The sequence below is a fragment of the Schistocerca serialis genome, chromosome 8 (genome assembly GCF_023864345.2).
Source record: "Schistocerca serialis cubense isolate TAMUIC-IGC-003099 chromosome 8, iqSchSeri2.2, whole genome shotgun sequence".
In the NCBI taxonomy this organism is placed as follows: Eukaryota; Metazoa; Arthropoda; class Insecta; order Orthoptera; family Acrididae; genus Schistocerca; species Schistocerca serialis.
The window spans coordinates 254,934,542-254,946,724 of record NC_064645.1 but is presented as its reverse complement, the minus strand read 5'-3'; the positions used below and the strand labels follow the sequence as shown (position 1 = coordinate 254,946,724).

The 12,183-nt window shown below is 40.6% G+C and overlaps 1 protein-coding gene across 1 annotated transcript in view; it reads right to left on the bottom strand.

Annotated features, from left to right (window-relative positions):
- Positions 1 to 2,396: 2,396 nt before the first annotated feature.
- LOC126416119 (ATP-binding cassette sub-family G member 1-like) overlaps positions 2,397 to 12,183 on the bottom strand; it is a 379,097-nt gene continuing 369,310 nt past the window's right edge. Inside the window, exons 12-13 of the mRNA XM_050083643.1 lie at positions 8,835 to 9,058; positions 2,397 to 3,526 (exon numbers count right to left, since the gene is read on the bottom strand). Of these exons, the coding sequence (XP_049939600.1) occupies positions 3,367 to 3,526; positions 8,835 to 9,058 (384 nt within the window). The 3' untranslated portion in view covers positions 2,397 to 3,366. The remainder of the gene's footprint in view (positions 3,527 to 8,834; positions 9,059 to 12,183) is intronic.

The following is a 12,183-nucleotide window of genomic DNA, read 5'->3' as shown; positions in this document are numbered from 1 at the left end:
CAGGAGTCACCAACCTTGGAAATAATCGATTACAAATTTCTTATTCCTGGACACATCCACATGGAGTGTGGTTCATCACGCTGTTTGATCAAATAGAAGAGGAAAACTTTCTATACATTTATAGAAGACCCCCATACTGGACACAATGGATTAGACAAAATAGAAAAAAAGAGAATTTCACTGCTATAAAATGCAGAGAAACAGTTTTCTTGACTATGCTGCCTGTTGAAGCATCAATCACAAAATTACACCAATGGCAATGATGGTAATCCATGCCAATAGAGGCAGGTCAGGTGGCTCCAATTCAAAACAGACCAACTAAAGAATATTCTTTGAAAACTATGACCTTCAGGAAGTGGGGAAAAGAGCAGACATTGAAATCTCTTCTGATATATTCTGAACTGTGCAAAATTTTGCCTGAGAAAAAGAAAGATTTGATGAATCTTTTACCTTTTATTTCTTCAGTGATTCACTACTTTTACCAAAATTTACCAACATCTAGCAGTGCTGTGAATACACTCCTGGAAATGGAAAAAAGAACACATTGACACTGGTGTGTCAGACCCACCATACTTGCTCCGGACACTGCGAGAGGGCTGTACAAGCAATGATCACACGCACGGCACAGCGGACACACCAGGAACCGCGGTGTTGGCCGTCGAATGGCGCTAGCTGCGCAGCATTTGTGCACCGCCGCCGTCAGTGTCAGCCAGTTTGCCGTGGCATACGGAGCTCCATCGCAGTCTTTAACACTGGTAGCATGCCGCGACAGCATGGACGTGAACCGTATGTGCAGTTGACGGACTTTGAGCGAGGGCGTATAGTGGGCATGCGGGAGGCCGGGTGGACGTACCGCCAAATTGCTCAACACGTGGGGCGTGAGGTCTCCACAGTACATCGATGTTGTCGCCAGTGGTCGGCGGAAGGTGCACGTGCCCGTCGACCTGGGCCCGGACCGCAGCGACGCACGGATGCACGCCAAGACCGTAGGATCCTACGCAGTGCCGTAGGGGACCGCACCGCCACTTCCCAGCAAATTAGGGACACTGTTGCTCCTGGGGTATCGGCGAGGACCATTCGCAACCGTCTCCATGAAGCTGGGCTACGGTCCCGCACACCGTTAGGCCGTCTTCCGCTCACGCCCCAACATCGTGCAGCCCGCCTCCAGTGGTGTCGCGACAGGCGTGAATGGAGGGACGAATGGAGATGTGTCGTCTTCAGCGATGAGAGTCGCTTCTGCCTTGGTGCCAATGATGGTCGTATGCGTGTTTGGCGCTGTGACGGTGAGCGCCACAATCAGGACTGCATACGACCAAGGCACACAGGGCCAATACCCGGCATCATGGTGTGGGGAGCGATCTCCTACACTGGCCGTACACCACTGGTGATCGTCGAGGGGACACTGAATAGTGCACGGTACATCCAAACCGTCATCGAACCCATCGTTCTACCATTCCTAGACCGGCAAGGGAACTTGCTGTTCCAACAGGACAATGCACGTCCGCATGTATCCCGTGCCACCCATCGTGCTCTAGAAGGTGTAAGTCAACTACCCTGGCCAGCAAGATCTCCGGATCTGTCCCCCATTGAGCATGTTTGGGACTGGATGAAGCGTCGTCTCACGCGGTCTGCACGTCCAGCACGAACGCTGGTCCAACTGAGGCGCCAGGTGGAAATGGCATGGCAAGCCGTTCCACAGGACTACATCCAGCATCTCTACGATCTTCTCCATGGGAGAATAGCAGCCTGCATTGCTGCGAAAGGTGGATATACACTGTACTAGTGCCGACATTGTGCATGCTCTGTTGCCTGTGTCTATGTGCCTGTGGTTCTGTCAGTGTGATCATGTGATGTATCTGACCGCAGGAATGTGTCAATAAAGTTTCCCCTTCCTGGGACAATGAATTCACGGTGTTCTTATTTCAATTTCCAGGAGTGTATTTACCCTCATATGGATGATGAAGATGTAGAGTCCTGAATATTTTTGTACATTTCTATAATTTTAGTCAACTGTTTTTGTAGTCCACTGTATTTGTAGTTGTATAGAATAAGTTATGTTCCTGAATACTTAAGTTTCATCTATTAATTTATGAAGCATTCATAAGAGCCTGTGCAACCACATTTTCATAAGTTAAGACTGGAGCTCAAATCCAGAATGAAGAATTTCTTGAATGTACAATGGATCAAGTGCACATTTTTAATTCACATTGACTTTAATGTTGAACATTAGTGACTAAAATTCATTTTAAATGGAAAACTAATTTATACTGATGAGATAGTTTGGGAGTACAATAAGCACCAAAGCAATTTTGTGCCACCCTTACATGATATTGCCTTAGTTGTCAAACATTGCGTTGTAATTTGCTGGAATTCTAATTTCTGGACTTGACATGCTATCCATTAGCAAGCACAGATTTATTTATTCATATGTATGTGAGTTAAACAAAAGTGGATTCTTGCTTAATATTGTAAATGAATTATCATCCAATATTTTGGAAAAGGGTGCAATACATATACTGAATAGATTTTTTTTTTACAAGTAAACTAAAGTTCTGATAGAGTCAACTGAAGCTCCTGATTCATCTGAGGTAATGTGTCTTTTGTCTTTGATATTAATTTATTACTTGATACATTCCATGTCCAAGGTTTCTCTTTATGATTGTATCTACAAAATAGGGTCGGTTTGTGGATAAACTAGATGTACAGCAATATATTATCTTATGTAAAATCAGAAACCAAAACAGTTGCAACTGTAGTAGAATAGACAATACAGAAACACATTTGAGTAAAGTGAAATATTTACTGTACATTTTTTATTTCATACTGTACTGCTTTTGAAGTCTGTATCTGTTGCACTCACAGTACATAATTTAAGGTTTACTGAACTTCAGTCTACATTTAACTTCTCTTTGTAAGGTATACTGTATCAGTTTAATTTAAATCCTCTAAAGCATATTAATTCTATTAAACATTTGATTTTAACATTGTAATACATGTCTGATTACTGAACAGTTTCATTAATACAATGATGCAGTTCTTGGCTTTCAACAAATTAGAATGTAAATTAAGCAGTAATCATACATGGAACACTTAAACATGAAAATAAGTAATATTTTCACTCAACAGCTCAGTCCAACAATGTCATTAAACTGAAGCATACCTGTAATACTGTTATTTTCATTGTCTCAGAAACTATGGTATCACCTTTTTAATTCATCAATGAAAGCAATAAAACAACAATATTGATGTGACTTTTTGTGTCTGAATTGTCCTCTCTCTTGTTGCAACCTCCCTGCCAAAATTAATTTTCTAGATTTGAACTCAGGAAATCAGATATTCAGTACATTTTCAATTGTGATGGCTGTGTCACCGGAATATCTTGTAGGCATAGTTAATCCATATGTTGTAGAAATGAGATGATAGCCTCAATCTGATGACGAGATACCAGATGACTCTGAGTACTACGAACATTCCAAATAAACCAAGAATTTGAACAGTAATGCTCTCTTCTTCTGCATTCAGCATCCTGTGGGGAAGATAATAGGAAAACATTTTTATGCTAACTCACTGCTGAATGTGTCTACAGGAACTATTGAATACTGAGAAACATAAAACTTAACAATACCCAAATAGTAAATCCCAAATATTACAAGTGTGTATATTAGACAAGGATGGAGAAGGATATCAGCTGTGCCTTTTTAAAGTAGGAATCCTGGCAATTGTCTCAAGCAATTTAAGTAAATCTGTGAAATGTAAATCTTAATGGTCATATGGGGATTTGAAGCCACTGTAATGACCCACATGGATCTACACCTGAGATCTGGGCACTTAGCTCTAAGGCATGCCACAGATGTGTACAGTTGCATCTAGAAGTTTCACAACAAACAGAGGCTGTCACTCATGGTTGCACATCCAGCCTCTTGTCTGCACAATCTCATGGTGAGCTGACACCCTTTAGATACAGTCATGGCCAGCACTAACTCAGTTACATGTTTACCTTCGCATATTTGTTATCATACAGCTATTGTGAGCCATTCCATGACTAGTGTATCAATTATAATAAATTGTTTTCTAGATTTAACTTCATTGTTCGGTGTGTCAGCCATTCTGTGGTATTCCCTTGTGGACTTAGAACAAATTGGTGATAAGTAGGATTGTATCTTCACATATTTTAGATTGTGCAGTTGCTTTCTGCCTTTTGTCATGGCATGGAGTCTCTGATTCAAACATTGGCGCAGGAACAGAATTGAAAGTATTTCTTTGCAAAAATTCATCTCCAGCTTCATTTCCTCCTAAGCTTCCAACATTTGACAAGGCGGTGAAAGATTTGAAGGTGTTTGAACACTGCCTATTACAACATTTTCATGCCTTCCACATTACAGACACTCCCAATTTTTATCAGGTGTTGTGGCAGTTGGCCACATTGCAGGAAGCCTCCTTGTTGTTTGATACTTTATGTTTGTTGTTGTCTTCCAATTATCACCACTGCATGCATTTCACAGCCACTAGGGTTGAATTTTACCAATGCAAGAAGTTGCCCCATCAGTCTTATCATGCCTGGGCTGCAACCCTCCACGGCCTTAGTCACAAGAGCTATTTTGTCATGGACAAGTCAAAAGAGTCATATGTTGGCATCACGGTTTCTGATTTTACCATCTGCTCCAACCTGGATACGGAAGTCCAGCTATGGGACCTCCAGTTGGAGAACCTCTCCCTTGAAGAGGTTTTGTCAATTGCCCAGTTTTATGAGGTCTAACAAGTAGCTTGTCAGCAACTGGAAGCCAGGTGTAATGTTGCAGTGGTTCAGGGTAGCCTGGCTTGCATCTGCTGCTTCCAGAAATGATGATGTGGTGGTGCAAGCTGGCTGATCCTGCAGCTCCTGCACAGCGTGTGTACAATGTTCCAGCTGCTGCTGCCTGTTACCATCATGTCTGCCATGTTCCTCCAAACATGAAAGACCTGAGTGCCCCCAATGTTGGGCCATTGGTCTCAAGTGTCAGAAAAAAGGCCACATTGTGTTAGTCTGTCACTCTACTGTGCAGAACACAGCATCAGAGAACATGGATATGGATATTCAGGAAATCTAATCATCAGAGCTGCTTCCTGAGCATGCATCTAACAAGCTTTTTATTGAGGTTGTGTTCTCTAACAACAGCTGCACCAGCAGGTAGACACCAACTTGGCAGTTTTCTACTTAATGTCCAAACATATTCAGGTCTCGGCTCTCTGTATGTATAGCTGGTAAACAGGTGCCTCAGGTTAAAGTCAAGCTGGAGCATGAGCAGCTCGCCTCTCTTTGGATTGTAGTTCCCATATCCTCTAGTGAATATCATTAAGAAACCCTCTGTTTAATTGTTCTTTGTTGTGATTTTAAGGCCACCATGAATTCACAGTCCATGATCAGGACGTAACCACAGCCACATCATGACGAACTGTTCGAACGATTATCAGGGCTTAGTTCTTCTCCAGACTTGATCTTTCCAAAGCATATCACCAGGTACCTGTGGATGATGAGTCCCAGCATATTGTGATCACTAACATGTCATTCAACCCCAATCAATACAAATTGTTTATGTTTGGGTTGCCAAGTGCCCTTGCAGTTTTTCAGTGTTGTTTGGGACAGGTCATGTCCAATCTTCCACACTGCTTCAACTACTTAGATAACATCATCATTATAGTACATACTATGAGTGACCACCTGCACAACCTCTGTTCCCATTTTAAAATATCCAATCTGTGTATCTGCATTGTAATCTGCAGAAGTCCAATTTTTTCCAACCACCTCTTGAGTTTCAGGATCACATCATCTTGAGGCAGGGCATCCAACTCAAGCAGAGTATTGTCAGAGCCATTACAGACCAGTCACATCCCTATTCATTGTGTGAACTGAAGGCATTTTTTTGGGGTAAAATTGCTATTATCACCAGTTCATTCTCAGGGCATCCACCATTGCACACCCACTCCATCTCTTCCTACACAAAGTTGGTCCCTGTATTTGGTCTACAGCTTGTGACAGTCCTTCAACACACTGAAGGAACACTTCCAGTCATCACCATGTCTAGCTACCTCTGATCCCAACAAACCATTGGTTTTAGCTATGGGCGCATCACAGATTGATGTGGGGGTGGCCCTTGTCCATCAGAATGTTGATGGCTCAGAGCAGCCACTGGTGTTTGCATCCAAAACCCTCAGTACAGCACAGGTACAGTAATCTCAGATCAACAAGGAGGTTCTGCCCATTGTATATGTGGTCAGAAAATTCCATATTTCCTTGTATGGCACCAAACCCCAACTAATTATGAGCCACAAGTCCTTAATTTCATGATTTAGTCCATCCGTTTGGGTCCCCAATAAGGCACCCACAGATTGCAGCAGTGGGCCTTGCTCCTCTCCAAATACAACTATGACATTCCCAGTGGCTGATTCTGTCTGCAGGCTGGTAGTCCACTCTCTCCAAGAGGGTTGACCTTCTCATCCTCTGAGCTGTTGTTCCGATCTGCTTCTTAACTTCTTTGTCTTGTGTCATCAGCTCTATGTCTTAGATGGGATCCTTCTGATCTTCACAGATGATACGGATCCCTAGGTGATCATTTCCAGGAATCTGCAATGGGAGACTTTTACAGCTGTTATATGGGGCACACAAAACCCTTGGCTTGCAGACATATTTACTGGCCCAGCATTGACCAAGAGCTTGAACACTTAGTTGCTACACATCTTGTGTGCTAATCAAGAGGCTGACCCAGGTGATCATTCTCTCCATGGCCTCCAGCAACCCAGCCCTGGGAATGCACCCACATTGATTTCGTGGGTCCATTTCCAATTGTCATTGACACATTTTTGCATTTTCAGTTCATGGTCTGGTGCTTCTCAGCCACCACCAAGGCTACTATTCTCTTCAATTTTTTTTTTTAAGATCTTCCAGTTATCCTTGTTTTTGACAATGGATCCCAGTTCTTGTCTCAGGTGTTTCATGATTTCTGTGTGCAGTCAGACACTCGCCATGCTCAATTCCCTCCCCTTCACCTACTATCCAATGGGGACGCTGAGTGCATGGTTCACACCTTTAAGAACCAGATTAAAAAATATCTGGAAGACTTCCCCATCAAAGAGGACTACCTGGATGACTCCTACTAGTTCCCGTAGCCCAGAGGAGCTTCTCCATGGGTGCCAGCCAAGTACACTGCTCCACCTCCTCTGTCTTGGATCTCGCCCACCATTGCGTTCTGGCATTCTGGGTTTTACACTGAGGACGGGTGTCAGTGTACATGGTTTTGGTTGGTGGCCCCACTGGATACCAGCAGTCATCATGTGTGAGAACAACCACCATGCACTCACTCCATGAACAGGGGACTGGGAGGTACAGCATCTTTAGCAGCACTCCCTCACTTGTCCCAACAATGCCTTTGCTGGTACCCCAACCACTTGGCACCACCTACCAGGAAGAATTCCACACTGCTCTTTCACTTGTGGCAGCACCTCCACTTGACGAGCATATGACTTCACAGACTTTGGCAGCAACTCTGGTGATGCTCCAGTGCATGTCACAGCAGCCTCAGCCTGTAGTAGTGTCACCTCCACTTTGCACACTGCCAACAGTCACTGGCATGCATCCTGGCTTGTACTGTCCATCACTGATTCTGTCATCTTGTGCACCAGCAGGGGTGAAGGGGGAACAGGGCCTTTGGGGTGTTCCTCAGGCAGTCACTTTGGCCCATCTCCCTAGGTCTGGAGTTGCTTACTCCACCTGTTTCACTACATCTCTAATGACTGGGGTTTGCTCACTCCTCTCACCTCCAGGGCCTTCTTGCATGTGGACACTGTCTCCACATTGTGTCCATCCACAGCTTATCAAAGGGATCAGCAACACTCCACTGCGTGCAAAGGGGAGGGATGTAGTGATCTACATAGGTCCACACCTGAGATCCAGAAGTGCAGTCTTAAGGCACATCACAGAAGTCAGCAAGTGGAGCTAGGAGTTCAACACAGCTGGAAGTTTGGCACAGTTAGGAGTCTCACAACTGTCAAAGGCTGCCACTCATTGTTTCACATGCAGCTTCTCATATGTACATTCTACTGGCCAGCCAACAACTTTCAGAGATGGTCCCAGCAAGCTCTAACTTAGTTACATATTTACCTCTGCATATGTGTTATGGGACTATTATTGTGAGCCACTCCATGGCTGGTTTACCACTGTAATAAGCTGCTTTCTTGACTTAATAAAATTTGTTGTGTTTGTCATTGTGTGGTGGTCTCCTGTGGGACACATATTTTTCCCAAATGTGAGGCCAGCATCATGCAAGTGTGTCACATCATAAAACTGACCAAATTTCTTGACCTGAAGGTTTCCATTTAACTATTGTTGCGTGCAATACTTGTTTCATTTCCAGGCACTATAAATAATCAACAAGTGATTAAGTGATTTTATCCTTAAAAAGGTAAGATTAGTCCCACTAATGATTAACTTCTGCAGAATATATAATTTGATATTACACACACACACAGGAATACACAAACATAGATAAAGGAATATGAAATATCTGAAAACAAACTGATGTTATTTCTTCACAAAGGTATGAAGAATGTAAGTCACTACAATGATCAATATGTTTTGAAATTATGTTTTGTATATATGAACTTTTAAATCAGTACTTTACATTAACATTCCATGCTGAAGTGGTGTTAGTAGTAGTAGCATTAGTGGTAGCAATTTTACCCATGATTAGATACTGGACACACTTTTACAATTTAAGAATAACAAAAATAAAGTAATTCACATATACAAACCCTTACATACTTATAGCTACATTACATGTAAAGAAAATATATTAACTGACCTGAGAATCACATGAGGATACTGGAAAGGGCAGAACATTACATCACAGTCCATGGGCTTCCTGTCTCTCATCATAGCTATTATCATTCCTATCATTCCCAGACGAATGAAACTCATGTTTGTCACTATTTTCATGAAAAGTGATATTTTATGGTACACACCAAGATTGTATTGCCACAGGGCAACAACTGGTGATACAACACAGGGTCCAATCACTGCACCTATCTGTAAGAATTTCAGGATCATTAAGTTATACTGCAGTTCACAAAAAGTAATACTTACTATCTGATAAATGAGAAGAAATATCAACTGCTGAATGGATGTTATTCTAGGTTGGAAATGCCACTATGTAACACATTGGCAAAATTCATTAGATTTTTGAAATGGGCTAAACAAATTTAATGTATCCCCTTTTTGATTTAATAAATTATCTCCTGGCAGTGGAGCTGACTTAGCTGCAATTTGTACAATAATGCTATGTGCCAAAGTGGTCATTTGGATGCACTTTAGGAACTTTTTGAGTGTCTTGATCACACTTTTTATTATTTCCAAAATCACTTTATGCATTTTGACATTCTGTCATTTTCAAAGGCTATAAAATGCAACACAAAACTGGTATCAGAAGACATGAAAATAAGTCATATTTCACCCGCAAAAGGCAAAAGTCCCAAGTTCAAGTTCAAGTGTCTGGCATACAGTTTTAATCTGCCAGGAAGTTTCATATTTCACCAATGATTAGAGGCATAATATAATGAGTAGAAAACAGTTCTCTAGCTTACCAATCCTGTGATATGATACAAAATTTTTCATTACATACATGTATCTCACCAACATTCTCAGTCATGAGACAAGTGCAAACTGATACCAACAAACAAATTGGAAGCCAAGTGAACTAAGCTGCTAGGCAGCACTGATCATGTGGTATACACTGTATTTGTTTACAACTGAATTTTCATTGTTACACTGTGTAATACAATTTCATAAGTAAACAATGTTTTACAAAAGATGTTTCTTTACAAAAACAATGCTTAACATATCTTTTGAGTGGGCGAAAATAATACGTCGGAAGATTGCTCTGAATGGCACTAGTGTACATGAGGCTAACTTTCTGTTAACAAACAATTTTTTTATGACTTACAGCATATAAAACTCTAGGAATGCCATCTGAGGCATACAGCATTCATTTATTAGGAACAGGTGGTGCACATGCATTACTATTTTTGTCAATGGTAGCAAAAGTGCGTATATGTAATTCAGACAATTTGAGAAGGTGGAAACTTGGAGCGCCATTCACCAGTTCCATCAACAGTATATGGCAACCATCCCAGAGTGTCTTATTGACACTCCGTAACCCCCAAGCATTAATTTAACTGAAGCACCATCCAAAATATAGTCATGTAAAAACCAGTGCAATATTACTGCTATTAGCACTTCGGCAATTGTGCTTCCTTACATAACCTGTTCTCTTTTACTTATGTTACACATCAAATTTTTTACTTCATGAATTAAATAAAACTCTTACAGAAACAAATATAACTATGTAACAAACCATAAGCTGTAATTGTACATATGACAATTGAAGAATTAATAAAAATTTAAAAAAATTTAGAGATTAGTAGAGGGAATAAGGGAATAAGTTTATAAATGGCTCATTTAAAATAATGTATATAAGATTTGGGCTTTTATGACCATAAAACTGTTTTCTGTGAATAATAAGCATTGTAAAAATGCCATGACAGAGTTAAATAATAATAATAAGTATGGCCAAGATATCACAAAATTTATTGAAGAGTTTACTTTGTTGAAGGATTTATCTAATAGATACATGATCAGTTTGCATTTGAAGTTAATTTTACTATTTATTAAATTCTTCTCATCACTGGATGCGTGGACAAAGATTTTTTATTGTGAACTCCTCTCTGTGCCATACTGAGGAGTGAAATGAATGAAAAATAGTTTAAATCATTTCCCCTCCTAGTATTATATTTATGATTGTTACTGTTGTTTCTCAGCTGTGATTGATGCTGACAGTAAGGCTGTTATCTGTGAGGCTGTTATCTGTATCTCTACTTGATTAAAGAGCTGTCTTCAAGTTGTTCTTGAGTCAATAACATATATTAACATTATAGCATACTTCTGTGCAACAAACACTTTCTGCCTCAGTGAAAACATACCCCAAAGAGAATGAAAACAGCAAAAGTAGACATATTTTTGACATTTTTATCTCCAAAATCTGATGTTATCCTTAACACAAAATTGCAGGGCTCAGCAATTTAAAATCTGTAACACATGTCTTCCATTTAAGATTCTTATTGGTACATAATCCATAGAATTTACAATGTCATTCTTCATTTATTGACTTATCTTTGAGCATTATTTTTAATGGTGTGTTCTGGCCTCCTGCAGCATATTTTGGCATATATTGTGTTTTATTTAGGTTCAGTGACAGTACATTTGTAGAGAGCCAATTATCAATTTTCAAGAAAATTATATTTAAATTTTCAAATATCACAGTTTCTCCATTACACTTGGTTATAATACTTCCATTATCAGCAGAGAGAACTGTTTTTGCTTCTTGGATACATGAGAGAAATCACTTATACACTGGTGTGTAAAACTTAAGGAAAGTAATTTTCACATTGTGTGTCACTGGTGCATAACGTAGTTTGATCAAACTTCAACGATACATGAAAAAAATTGCTACCATGTAGTGCAGAACATAACTGACAGAAACATGCAATTAGAGCAACAGAAATAGCATAGTTATTCAAAGTCAACAATTACACTAAGATCACTGCAGTTCACAATGGACCACTGGACATTACAAGTGGTGGGACAAGGTTCTTAATAGTACATGTGATAGCCACAGATGCCAATGTATTTTCTGCAAAGTGCTACCACACTGATCTTAAGGTTAGTAAGGATTCTTGTAGTAGGGCAATCCTTTCCCATACTACTGTGGTTGACAATCACTGAATGGTCACTGGGGCATGTGGACTTGATCCAGTACGTCTTTGCAAGGAAAAATATGCATGATCAGTAGGATTTAAATAAAGGAATGGACAGGTCATGCCAAATATCCTCTCATTCCAAGAGCTCCTCCATCTGCACTGTTCAATATGATCATGCATTGTCATCCATTAAAATAAAGTCATGGGTGCATTCAGGCCTGATTTCATTCTTATGTATGACAATGCATAATCATACTGAACAGCACAGTTGAAGGAGTGGAATAGGAGGGAGTGCATTGTAACAGTAATGTTCAGTGCTAAGTATACCATTTCCAAAGTTTTGGAGGTAGTATGCCCATTCATTGAACATTATGTGTTGCCACACCATAACTCATGGGC